Source organism: Anomaloglossus baeobatrachus, chromosome 3 (assembly GCF_048569485.1).
Source record: "Anomaloglossus baeobatrachus isolate aAnoBae1 chromosome 3, aAnoBae1.hap1, whole genome shotgun sequence".
NCBI classification, from domain to species: Eukaryota; Metazoa; Chordata; class Amphibia; order Anura; family Aromobatidae; genus Anomaloglossus; species Anomaloglossus baeobatrachus.
In genome coordinates, this window is record NC_134355.1 from 630069021 (window position 1) to 630081133 (window position 12113).

General features: G+C 47.6%; 1 protein-coding gene across 1 annotated transcript in view; it reads right to left on the reverse strand.

Annotated features, from left to right (window-relative positions):
* NBAS (NBAS subunit of NRZ tethering complex) overlaps positions 1-12113 on the reverse strand; it is a 1027824-nt gene that overhangs the window by 269800 nt on the left and 745911 nt on the right. The window contains 2 exon segments of the mRNA XM_075341124.1: positions 4495-4829; positions 9278-9528. Of these exon segments, the coding sequence (XP_075197239.1) occupies positions 4495-4829; positions 9278-9528 (586 nt within the window).

Consider the following 12113-nt stretch of genomic DNA (forward strand, 5'->3'; position numbering starts at 1 on the left):
AGAGAAATGTTAGTTGTTTTTTTTTATATATACACTACTTCGAAAACTGCTTGTTGTTTATGTGGATTTTGGAAAGGATTGAGCTGCAGAATTCCCTAGTATACATTAAAGGCTTTTCTCAGGATCATTGTTCAGGAGCGCACCGCTCCCTTGCCTAACAGCTTGCAAGGGAACGGTGCGCTCCTCGATGACTGACAGTCCCCTCTCTGCTGCATGGATGACCTGCTGGTCTGAACTGTGCACTCTTCAATATTACCATGAGGCACCTGTGCCTCTACACATTGGAGGCCCTTTAAAACCCCTCCGCATGCGCTCATTACCGGTGTATAACCTGCAGCAAATCCACCTCTCACCCCGATACAATTAGCTCCTCTGCGTATACCCTCCCCGCTGGTATATTTACACAGCTCCCGTCAGCCAGGACTTGTATGCTGTGAGATTTACACCTATGGTGGGAAATGAAAGATTGCATAAAAATCCATCTAGAAAGGAAAGGGGCAATAAAAAGAAATGAGGGAAACACATCCATCACCCTCGTGTATTGATTTTCATATCTGCAACCTCTCCTTTGTATTTCTGCGGTGGATTTGGCATTTGCCAGCTTATAAGTAGGGCAGCGTGAGATCTCGTCGCCAGTCTTCCAGCCCATTTAACCGCTCAGCAATGCTAATGATGCCAACGTATTCAGGCTGCAGGGCACGGGGCCCACATGTCTGACGGAGGAGCCAACATGGTTCTTTGTGAGGTTCCAGCCATAGAGGCAGATGGCAAGTTACATCTAACATATAGCAGAAAACCCTCCCCATAAAATATGAAACTCAACACTTCATATATCAGAAAGGAACTAAGCCGATGGAAGGCGATACAAAGACCTGCGGGGTGCAGAGCTCTGCGGGGAGCCGTGTAATTACTCCGTGCCGTTCTAGCGGACACTCCAGCCCTTTGTGTATGGATATCTAAGGTATTCACAATGATTCACGTCCTTAGTGTGTGATACATGGAGGAATCGGATACTCTGGATCCTGCCGTCTACATTCTGTAATATATTATATATCCATTTGTACGGTGAACATCCGTCCGGTTCTATACACAGCGGATCCATAAGAACAATGGAGGTGGAACAGTTCCGTTACATACAATGCACATACATGGACCACTTCCAATGCCACGAATGTAGCTGATGTATATCCACCTTGAGTGATCATTCAGAACTGAACCTGGAGGACCGCACTGATCCTCACTGTCCCAATTCCCTAATCGTACCCGATCCTCACCTGACCAGCTACAGATCACCAAGAATGGCGTATTGTGTCAGGCTTTACAAAAGGCACCCCAATGCATCATGGCAGCTATGTTTGTGGCTGTGTATAACCCAATACATTCTGCTGCTGCAGAACCTCTTAGAGAAATAGAAGGTAAAACTTTGTTAGTCATTCTATTCCAGTCCAGTTGACCTACAAAGCTTCAGCCTTAACGACCTGCAGAGCACAAGCCAAAAACCACTGGCAAACTGCCTGTCCAGATGACCTGCAAAGCACCCCTTTAGTGGGGGAAGACATGTAAAATAAATGACTCTTCTAAAAGGGGAAAAAAAAATCCTGGAATTGCCACCAATTGAGGGATGCTGTCGAGCGGTGTTCTGCGTTGCACTCGCCGGGTGTCATGGCGGCGTCGGACTCTGTTCACACTGCAGATTCTGACAAACTGTCTGGGATTCTTTAGTTGCACGGCCTGTCATGGGCATCAAATGGTTCTGGCTTCACTGCTCTCCAGCACAGCGAGGGTTTATTTCTGCTGGCCTGTGATCAGCTGCTGGGAGCTCAGGCTTCTGATCACTATCTCCAGCCTTTATAATGTTCTGGATTCTGTAGCTGTTTGCCGGATACAGCTTTCTGCTTCCTCGGTTCCAGTGGTTATCCAGTCCTATCGTGATCTACAAGTTGCGGTTCTGCGTGGTGTATGACTTCTCCAGTTGTGTATTTATTTCCTACCCCTTTTTGCGTTGCTCCCAGTTCACATGCTGTCCATCCTTTGTGTTTGAGTGTAGTGTGCACGAGCTGTCATTTACCCAAATCTGTGCCTAATTGTGGAGTTTTCTTAACTGGGTTTCCGGGCCACTCGCTGGGGGCTCGAACCTGGCTACCATCAAGCCTACCTTCGAGATAAAGGACAACGCAGGGGTCCCAGTCTTATGGTCAACAAGGAGCCCCTGTTCCATTGTTACATATCATGTGACAGTTGTCATCCTACAAGTCCATGTCCAACCATTCCACCGTCTATCTGTTCGCCAAGGCATACTGTCATGGCTGCTGGACCAGATTCATGCCAGTCAATTTGTTCATTTTTTTATACACTAAATATACAGACATGATCAAAAGTTTTGGCGCCCCTAAAATTGTTCCAAAAAATGAAGTATTTCTCTCAAAAAATTATTGTAATTACACGTCTTGTTATACACATTTAGTTCCTTTGTGTGTATTGGAACAACAAAAAAAAAAAAAACAAAGAAAGAAAAAGACAAACTGGACATTATTTCAGACAAAACCCCCCAAAATGGCCCGGACAAAATTGTTGGCACCCTCAACTTAACATTTGGTTGCACACCCTTTAGAATAAATAACTGCAATCAATTGCTTAACATAGCCATCAACAAGCTTCAATTATTCTCTGCCATCCACATTTGGGGAGATTAGCTACAGTGCCATGGGTTGTATTATTTTTCTGTTGGGTACTGTGGACAAAGGAACATCAAAATCTCTGGAGATGGACTTGTAACCTTGAGACTGTTGATATTTTTCAACAAATTAGATTCCCAAGTCCTCAGACAGGTCTCTTTACCTATTACTATTCTCCACTTATTAAGTCAACATCTCCCCTTTTTATCTGGCTTTATTTGTGCTTTTCATATTGCCCACACCTTTTACTTGCCACAGAGGTGAGGTTTAACAAGCATCACATGCTTGGAACACAGATGTTTACCCACAAATTTAAAAAGGTGCCAACAATTTAAGGAGTTTTGTGTAATAATCATGACCATTTGCTTTTTTGTTATGTGCTGTTCCAATACACACAAAGGAAATAAACATGTGCAAAACAAAACATTAGTTTTCTGGGAGATAAAATTTGTTCCAGAACATTAAGTATATCAAGGGTGGCAACATTTTTGGCCATGACTGTGTATTGTGTGTACTATATATAATATATATAATATATAAATAAATATATAATATACAGTATATATACGTACACACAATGTGTATATATTACACTACACACACACACACACACACACAGAGACACACCTCTGACAAAATTTAAAGAGACCAATGCACAATTTTCAGTTTTTCTGATTTTCGATATAATAATGTAACATTTTAGTGATGAGGAGTCCACAGCACGTACCTCTAAATAATAGGTAGAGGGTTCATTTACAAGTTCTTAAAGGGATTATCAACAATGATTGTGAGTGTACTCTTAGGCTATGTGCCCACGCTGCGGATTTACCGCAGATTTTGCCGCGGATTTCCCGAAAATCTGCAGCAGCGGCACTTCCAAGCCATTTCAATGGCATTTTGGAAATGCTGTGTCCATGCTGCGGATTTTTCCGCTGCGGATTTGCCGCGGATTTTGATCCGGAAAAATCTGCAGCATGTCAATTATTTGTTGCAGATTTGGTGCAGATTTTGGGTATAGAATGGGGGGAAAAAAAAAAAATCCGCATCAAAATCCGCGGCAAAATCCGCGGCAAATCCGCGGGTGCGGATTTGCCGCGAAAGTCGCGGATTTTCATGCAGAAAAATCCGCAGGTACATTCTACCGTGGACACATAGCCTTAAGGTCCAGTCACACATAACGAGATCGTGAACAAGATCGCTACTACGTCACAGTTTCCGGATCATTGCTGAGTCGTTGGTGAAATCGTATGTGAGGTGTCACACACACCAACTTTAGGAACGAGCATGCGATCTTGTAAATCGTCGGGACCCTGTCACACAACGGGGACGCAACTACACGCCACTCATCTAGGTCGTTAAAGCAATCGTTAGCTAGGTGTCAAACATACAGATCCATCCTGCCCAGCAGGACTCCAACGAGAAAAAAATGGCCCAGGCTGTTCAGCATCGACCGACGATTTCACAGCAGGGGGAGGATTGTTGGTACATGTCAAACATGACGAGATCGCTAGTGAAGTCATTGTTGCGTCACAGAAACTGTGACGTAGCAACAATCTCGTTATGTGTGAAGTGGCCCTTAAAGGGACTGACCAAGTGAATTCCTAGGCCAGAGTGGCAACGTTTCTAGGGGACTAAAAACCCTTGTTTTCCTACAGGCATTAGTGGTTTTGGGTACATATGTAGGATTCTCACATTGTATACCTCTGCCTTGGCCCGTTCGTATAATTCCCATTCTCTATGCATTACTGGTGTAAGGCTATGTTCACACTACATGGATGAGCAGAGCGCCAGGTCCTTCATGTGCATTGGTGGAGATTACCTTACTGACAGCATGCGATGTGAAAGTGATTTCATCGATAAATGTCCTCAGGTCCCCGGGTGTCAGTCTGTCATAGTATTTCCGGCAGATGTCGTAGGCATGGCCCCATTCGGCTGCAGTTTGTGGTCTTTCCTTGAGGAGCTGCGGGTCACCGCTCCAGAAGAGCTTCTTCAGCCAGGCTGCGTGCACCGCGCTGGAGGACAGCATGGTCCCCTCTACATCTGGGATTCTGGTGGCCAGCTTGGAAATAGCGAGCACATTATGGCTGGTGAGCACCGGTGCCAGCGCCTCCAGGGGGCTCAGGCCAGCATCTGTCATTCTCTTATAATCCAGACCTGCGGAAGACAAAAGTAACCACAACATTATGTGTTATGTACTGGGAGACACAGGCAAAGCAGAGAGGAGTATGTCATTGTATTCACTGATAACAGTGCTACGATAAAAACATGATAAAAGGAAGAGCCACCGAAAAAGACAGGGACACCTCTGACATTTCACAACTTGTCTCCGCTAAATCAAAACCAGACAGCTCTGCTAAACTCTGCTCTGATACACCGGACGCACGCGGCTCTGCTACACCGGACCCACTCAGTTCTGCTACACCGGACGCACTCGGCTCTGCTACACCGGACGCACTCGGCTCTGCTACACCGGGCGCACTCTGCTCTGCTACACCGGACGCACTCGGCTCTGCTACACCGGGCGCACTCTGCTCTGCTACACCGGGCGCACTCTGCTCTGCTACACCGGGCGCACTCGGCTCTGCTACACTGGGCGCACTCGGCTCTGCTACACCGGGCGCACTCGGCTCTGCTACACCGGGCGCACTCGGCTCTGCTACACCGGGCGCACTCGGCTCTGCTACATCGGTCGCACTCGGCTCTGTTATACCGGGCGCACTCGGCTCTGCTACACCGGGTGCACTCGGCTCTGCTACACCGGGCGCACTCTGCTCTACTACATCGGGCGCACTCGGCTCTGCTACACCGGGCGCACTCGGCTCTGCTACACCGGGCGCACTCGGCTCTGATACACCAGAACCAATTTGGCTATGCTACACTGGATGCATACAACTCTATTTAACTGGACCGACTCGGCACTACTACACCAGACCCTCTCGGCTCTGCTAAAAACAGATCAACTCGGCTTTGCTAAACCAGACACACTCGGCTCTGCTAAACCAGACACACTCGGCTCTGCTAAACCAGACACACTCGGCTCTGCTAAACCAGACACACTCGGCTCTGCCAAACCAGTCAGACAATTGTCAACAGAAGCAACTCGGATGTACTAAACTCAAGTACCTCAGCTTTCCTGAGCCTCAGACTGGGCTTAAACTAGATGATAGTGACTGTGCATAGATGTCTGCATGTAGTTGCTCGGTAGTTGTTTAATGGCCGCGGTTGTGTAATGTAGATTCAGCCTTACAAGCCTTACTCTGCGCCATATGACAAACTCAGCTCTGCAACATCTGGAATGTTTAAAAATACACAAAATGTTCGTGCTCCTATAACAGGAAGATTCTGTTCTCACAAAGGATTCACAGCGACAGAAATACGACTGTGCCGCCCTCGCCGGGTGCTGCCTCTGGGACCCGGAGATGCTGCATGTGTTACTGTAACAGGTAAGAAGCCAGATGTAGCTGCCGTCTGCTGATCTGTAACCTCACAGAAAGCCTCCGCCGCAGGCTGAAGACGCAACACTTCATTATCACGTTGTGCTCAGGTAAGAGGAGACAATGGACCCGGAGAACATAGAATCCGCGTACAGGACAATGTTACAGTGGAAAATTATTATTCCGCTCCCAGAGTAAAATTTGGTTTCATCACAAAACTTTGTGATAAAACAAGAACAGTTTCAATGCTTCAGTACAATGTATATCACAAAGTGATCAGCATCTATGTACATGTACGGTGCGGGTATGTGGAGCAGGCTCAGGAGCTCAGCCTGCTCCAGACACAAAGGATGCCAGCTGTGTAATACAGCCAGCAGCTGCCTCCAACAGCACCAACCGGACTAGAGGTGGTCCTGATTTCCAGGACTCGGTGCATCCGTTACGTCAGTGATCTGTGGCCACCTCCAACCTCCCGCCTCATCCTAGGTCTCCCATTTAGTTACCACAGATTACTGATGGGCCGATAAGCCAGGTCCTGCAAATCAATTCAGATCATATTGATTTAGCCCATGTGATCAACACCAAAAGGAGGAAAAAAAAAAAAGTTCAGTTTTTAGATCACTACACCATCCCAAAAAAAGACGATAAAATAACATGAAAATGTCTTCTATCCACCCTCCTAGCATGCTAACATGTTATTCGATGCCAAGGGTCATCAATATGGACGTGCATATCTGTGTCTGTTGTCACCACCTCAGACGCCAGGTTTAGGCAAAGTGCGCTTCCAGTCATTAGCACTATGAAGCCAGGTGTACACGTCCCGGCTTCAGAGAGGACTAGTTTTTTTTAGGCTGGGTGGGGCGCAATAAGCATGCGTCTCCCCAGCCTGAGAATACCAGCCCCCAGCTGTCAGGCTTTATCATGGCTGGGTATCAAAATTGGGCGGGTACATCGTTTCTTTAAATTACAAAGGTAGAAATACTGGGCACGATTCAAACAAAGCAGTCCATTGCTTTTGTTTCAGCTGCTTGCCCGAAAATACAGCGCATGTAGAAGCGTCTGTGTGAGACGCGAAACAGCTGTGATCCGGCGTGTCGTGTGCCGCCCCTTCCTCACTAGCTGCACCCGCATTTTAGATGTCGGAAAAAAATCCTTTTTCAAGGCAAGACTGGTGAGGGCTTTTCATTTTCTTCATCGATTCTTTAAATTATTTATTGAAATAATTAAAGACAAAAGAATGTTGATACACAGCCATGATAAGTGCATGGCTGGGGGCTGCACACAGTAGCCGCATGCTTTATCTGTGCTTGGTATCATAATATCGGGGGACCCTGCTCCAAATATTTTATTTTTACTGTACGATATAGACCCGCAGACTGCACCTATGATTGGTTGCAGGCAGACGGTATCACACAGGCTGGGGGCGCGTCTGACTGCAACCAATCACATACACCGGTGGGCGAGAAAAGCAGTGAATATTCATGAAGGATAATGCATGGCCCTGGAAGTAGAGTGAGAGGACCTGGAAGCAGTTACAGCCGCATCGGAGACTTGGTAAGTATGAAGTGCTTGCTTTATTTTGGTCTTATTTCCAGAGCTGCCAGACCAGGATGATTAGCCGGAATTCCCTGAGAACCCCGGGCCCGAGTCTGGCACTTTGTTACCTTTGAACCTGCGCGGCTCTAGACCTTTATAATGTGGGTCAGTCCATCACTAACCAGGAACTGTACTGTCATACCACTAGTTTCAGTACTAAGGGGCACTTTGCACACTACGACATCGCAGCTGCGATGTTGTTGGGGTCAAATCGAAAGTGACGCCCATCCGGTGTCGCAGTCGATATCGTAGTGTGTAAATCCTTTTTTATACGATTTTCGAGCGCAAAAACGTCCAAATCGTATCATCGGTCATTTCCATAATTTAGGAAGGACCGATGTTACGATGTTGTTCCTCGTTCCTGCGGCAGCACACATCGCTGTGTGTAAAGCCGCAGGAGTGAGGAACATCGCCTTACCTGCGTCCTGCGGCTCACGCCGGCTATGCGGAAGGACGAAGGTGGGCGGGATGTTTACGTCCTGCTCATCTCCGCCCCTCCGCTTCTATTGGCCGCCTGCCGTGTGACGTCACTATGACGCCGCACGACCCGCCCCCTTAATAAGTAGGCGGTTCGCCGGCCAGAGCGACGTTGCAGGGCAGGTAACTGCATGTGAAGCAGCTATAGCGATAATGTTCGCTACGGCAGCTATCACTAGATATCGCACATGCGACGGGGGCGGGGCCTATCGCGCTCGGCATCGCAAGCATCGGCTTGCGATATCGTAGTGTGAAAAGTGCCCCTAAGTTCAGAACGGATCTAATTAAATTAATTTTACATTATTTATCAATACATATAGATAGATTGTTATCCGGATATGTCTGAGTCCATATTACTTGGATGCAATAGTGTTTTATTGACAGACTATCTGCAAAAAAGAAACACAAATGCCTCAACCAGAAATCGTGCAAAGCCAACGTTTCGGCCGAGATTGGCCTTTATCAAGGTTTTGCGTATCCTATGATTGAGTAAGACAAATTGGACGTCTACAAGAACGTATCTCAAAGGAGGCGTCGGTTTTTATAGGTACATTGCAATACCCAAGGAGGCACGTAGGAAAAGTAGAGGGAGAGAGGAGATGTCTTAGCAGTAGGAGGAATAGGGACTGGGTCCCAGGGGTCAGTGGTGGCAGCAGGGGAAGGCAGGCGGTGGCCAATCTTGGCCGAAATGTTGGCTTTTGCACTATTTCCGGTTGAGGCGTTTGTGTGTCTTTTTTGCAGATAGTCTGTCAATAAAACACTATTGCATCCAAATTACTTGTCCTTTTGTGTGCTTTGGATTTACCTAAATATAGTCTCTTTTCCCTAAAGCACCTTCTGCTTCAAGCAGTAGAGCCCGGCCTTATCCCTCTACTTTATGAGTCCATATAGCATATGAAAATATCATTCAGACCCAAGCTCAGGCCTCGAATTACATAGTTTGAAATCCATAGTAAATGAACCGACCACCTGGAGAGGTCAGTGTATCTGTAGAGAACAGATATGCGCGCTATATAGGTCATGTCATGTATGCAGCCATTTACAGCGCCACCTGTGCCAGCCAGCCAGAGCGCTCAGCCAGTGCCGGAGGAGTACCTGATGCCACCGCCTTCAGCTTCTTCAGCAGTTTGATATGGGAGTCGGGCTTGATGATGTGTTTGATGTACGGCGAGCAGCCACAGTTCTCCAGGAGGGTGAAGTAATACAGCAGTCTATGGTGGTCTCTGCCCTCTATGGTGGGATACACGTACTTGGCCATGTGCTCGTAGAAAGCTTCAGGGCTCGCTTTTAAAGTGTCATACAGGCTGAGGGACTTTGCTCGCTCCTCTATTTCTGTTGTAGACAATCTGTAAATAATACATCACATATATTACACTTATCAAATACTAAAACTACACCAAGAAAGAAAAGTGGTGGATTGGATAAGATAGACAGGATGGATAGACAAGTCAATCATATGCAACTGATGAAAAAAACAAAAACAACATTTTCAAAATATCTCAATATATTCAGTTTTGAGTACGAGCGCTATATGCAGAAACCCCCGCACTTACAGCCTTGCCTGCTATCAATGAGGGAATTAATGGTTGTCTGAGGAATGTTCTGCCCCGAAGAATGCATTTGGGCAAATTATCAAGATCCGCTGCTGGCAGCTCCCTATATAATTGCCGACAATGACATCCCAGATGGACTTGATGGGAGACAATTCCAGAGACGCTGCAAACCATGGAAGCACATTGAGGAGACACGGGCTGCTCCTGTGCAGGAGAAACATGCGGCCCTGAGTTGTCATGTTGTAAACCTCTTTTGGGGAAATGGCCGCACTACTGATTGCAGGACCAAATCAATGTAACACTGGGCTGCTATTGTGACTGGAATAAAGATTAAACTAGACCATAGATTATACCAGTGCACACCACCGGACCCTGGAGCAGTGGAGACGTGTTCTGTGCAGTGAAGGATCACACTTCTCTATCTGACATCTGATGGGCGACTCTGAGCTTGGCAAATACCAGGAGAGCGCTACCGCCTAACTGCATTGTGCAAAGTTTGGGGGAGGAGTAATAACTAGTGATGAGTGAGCATTACCGTGCTCTGTACTTTTAACTAGCAGAAGATTTCATGGAAAAATGCTCCAGTGGCCCATTGACTTCCAATATACTCGGGTACTCAGATCGCGCCCATAGGAGCATCCAACTACTCAATACCAGTACCGAGCACCCGAGCATTGTAGTGCTCACTCATCACTAGTTACGAGTACCGAGCACTCGAGCATTGTAGTGCTGGCTCATCACTAGTTACGAGTACCGAGCATGATAGTGCCCACTCATCACTAGTTACGAGTACCGAGCACTCGAGCATGCATGGTAGTGCTGGCTCATCACTAGTTACGAGTACCGAGCACCTGAGCATGGTAGTGCTCGCTCATCACTAGTTACGAGTACCGAGCACCTGAGCATGGTAGTGCTCGATCATCACTAGTTACGAGTACTGTGCACCCAAGCATGGTAGTGCCCGCTCATCACTAGTTACGAGTACCGAGCACCTGAGCAGGGTAGTGCTCAATCATCACTAGTTACGAGTACTGAGCACCCAAGCATGGTAGTGCTCGCTCATCACTAGTTACAAGCCCCTGAGCATGGTAGTGCCTGCTCATCACTAGTTACAAGTACCCGAGCATGGTAGTGCTGGCTCATCACTAGTTACGAGTACTGTGCACCCAAGCATGGTAGTGCCCGCTCATCACTAGTTACGAGTACCGAGCACCTGAGCAGGGTAGTGTTCAATCATTACTAGTTACGAGTACCGAGCACCCAAGCATGGTAGTGCCCGCTCATCACTAGTTACGAGTACCGAGCACCTGAGCAGGGTAGTGCTCAATCATCACTAGTTACGAGTACCGAGCACCCAAGCATGGTAGTGCCCGCTCATCACTAGTTACGAGTACTGAGCACCCGAGCATGGTAGTGCTCAATCATCACTAGTTACGAGTACCGAGCACCCAAGCATGGTAGTGCTCGCTCATCACTAGTTACGAGTACCGAGCACCTGAGCATGGCAGTGCTCGATCATCACTAGTTATGAGAACTGAGCACCCGAGCATGGTAGTGCTCACTCATCACTAGTTACAAGTACCCAAGCCCCCGAGCATGGTAGTGCTCACTCATTACTAGTTACAAGCCCCCGAGCATGGTAGTGCCTGCTCATCACTAGTTACAAGCCCCCGAGCATGGTAGTGCCTGCTCATCACTAGTTACAAGTACCCGAGCATGGTAGTGCTGGCTCATCACTAGTTACGAGTACTGTGCACCCAAGCATGGTAGTGCCCGCTCATCACTAGTTACGAGTACCGAGCACCTGAGCAGGGTAGTGTTCAATCATTACTAGTTACGAGTACCGAGCACCCAAGCATGGTAGTGCCCGCTCATCACTAGTTACGAGTACCGAGCACCTGAGCAGGGTAGTGCTCACTCATCACTAGTTACAAGTACCCAAGCCCCCGAGCATGGTAGTGCTCACTCATTACTAGTTACAAGCCCCCGAGCATGGTAGTGCCTGCTCATCACTAGTTACAAGTACCCGAGCATGGCAGTACTCGCTCATCACTAGTTACGAGTACTGAGCACCCGAGCATGGTAGTGTTCGATCATCACTATGAGAACTGAGCACCCGAGCATGGTAGTGCCCTCTCATCACTAGTTACGAGTACCCGAGTATGGTAGTGCTGGCTCATCACTAGTTATGAATACTGAGCACCCGAGCATGGTAGTGACTGCTCATCACTAGTTACAAGTACCCGAGCACCCGAGCATGGTAGTGACTGCTCATCACTAGTTACAAGTACCCGAGCACCCGAGCATGGTAGTGTTCAATCATCACTAGTTACGAGAACTGAGCACCCCCGAGCATGGTAGTGCCCGCTCATCACTAG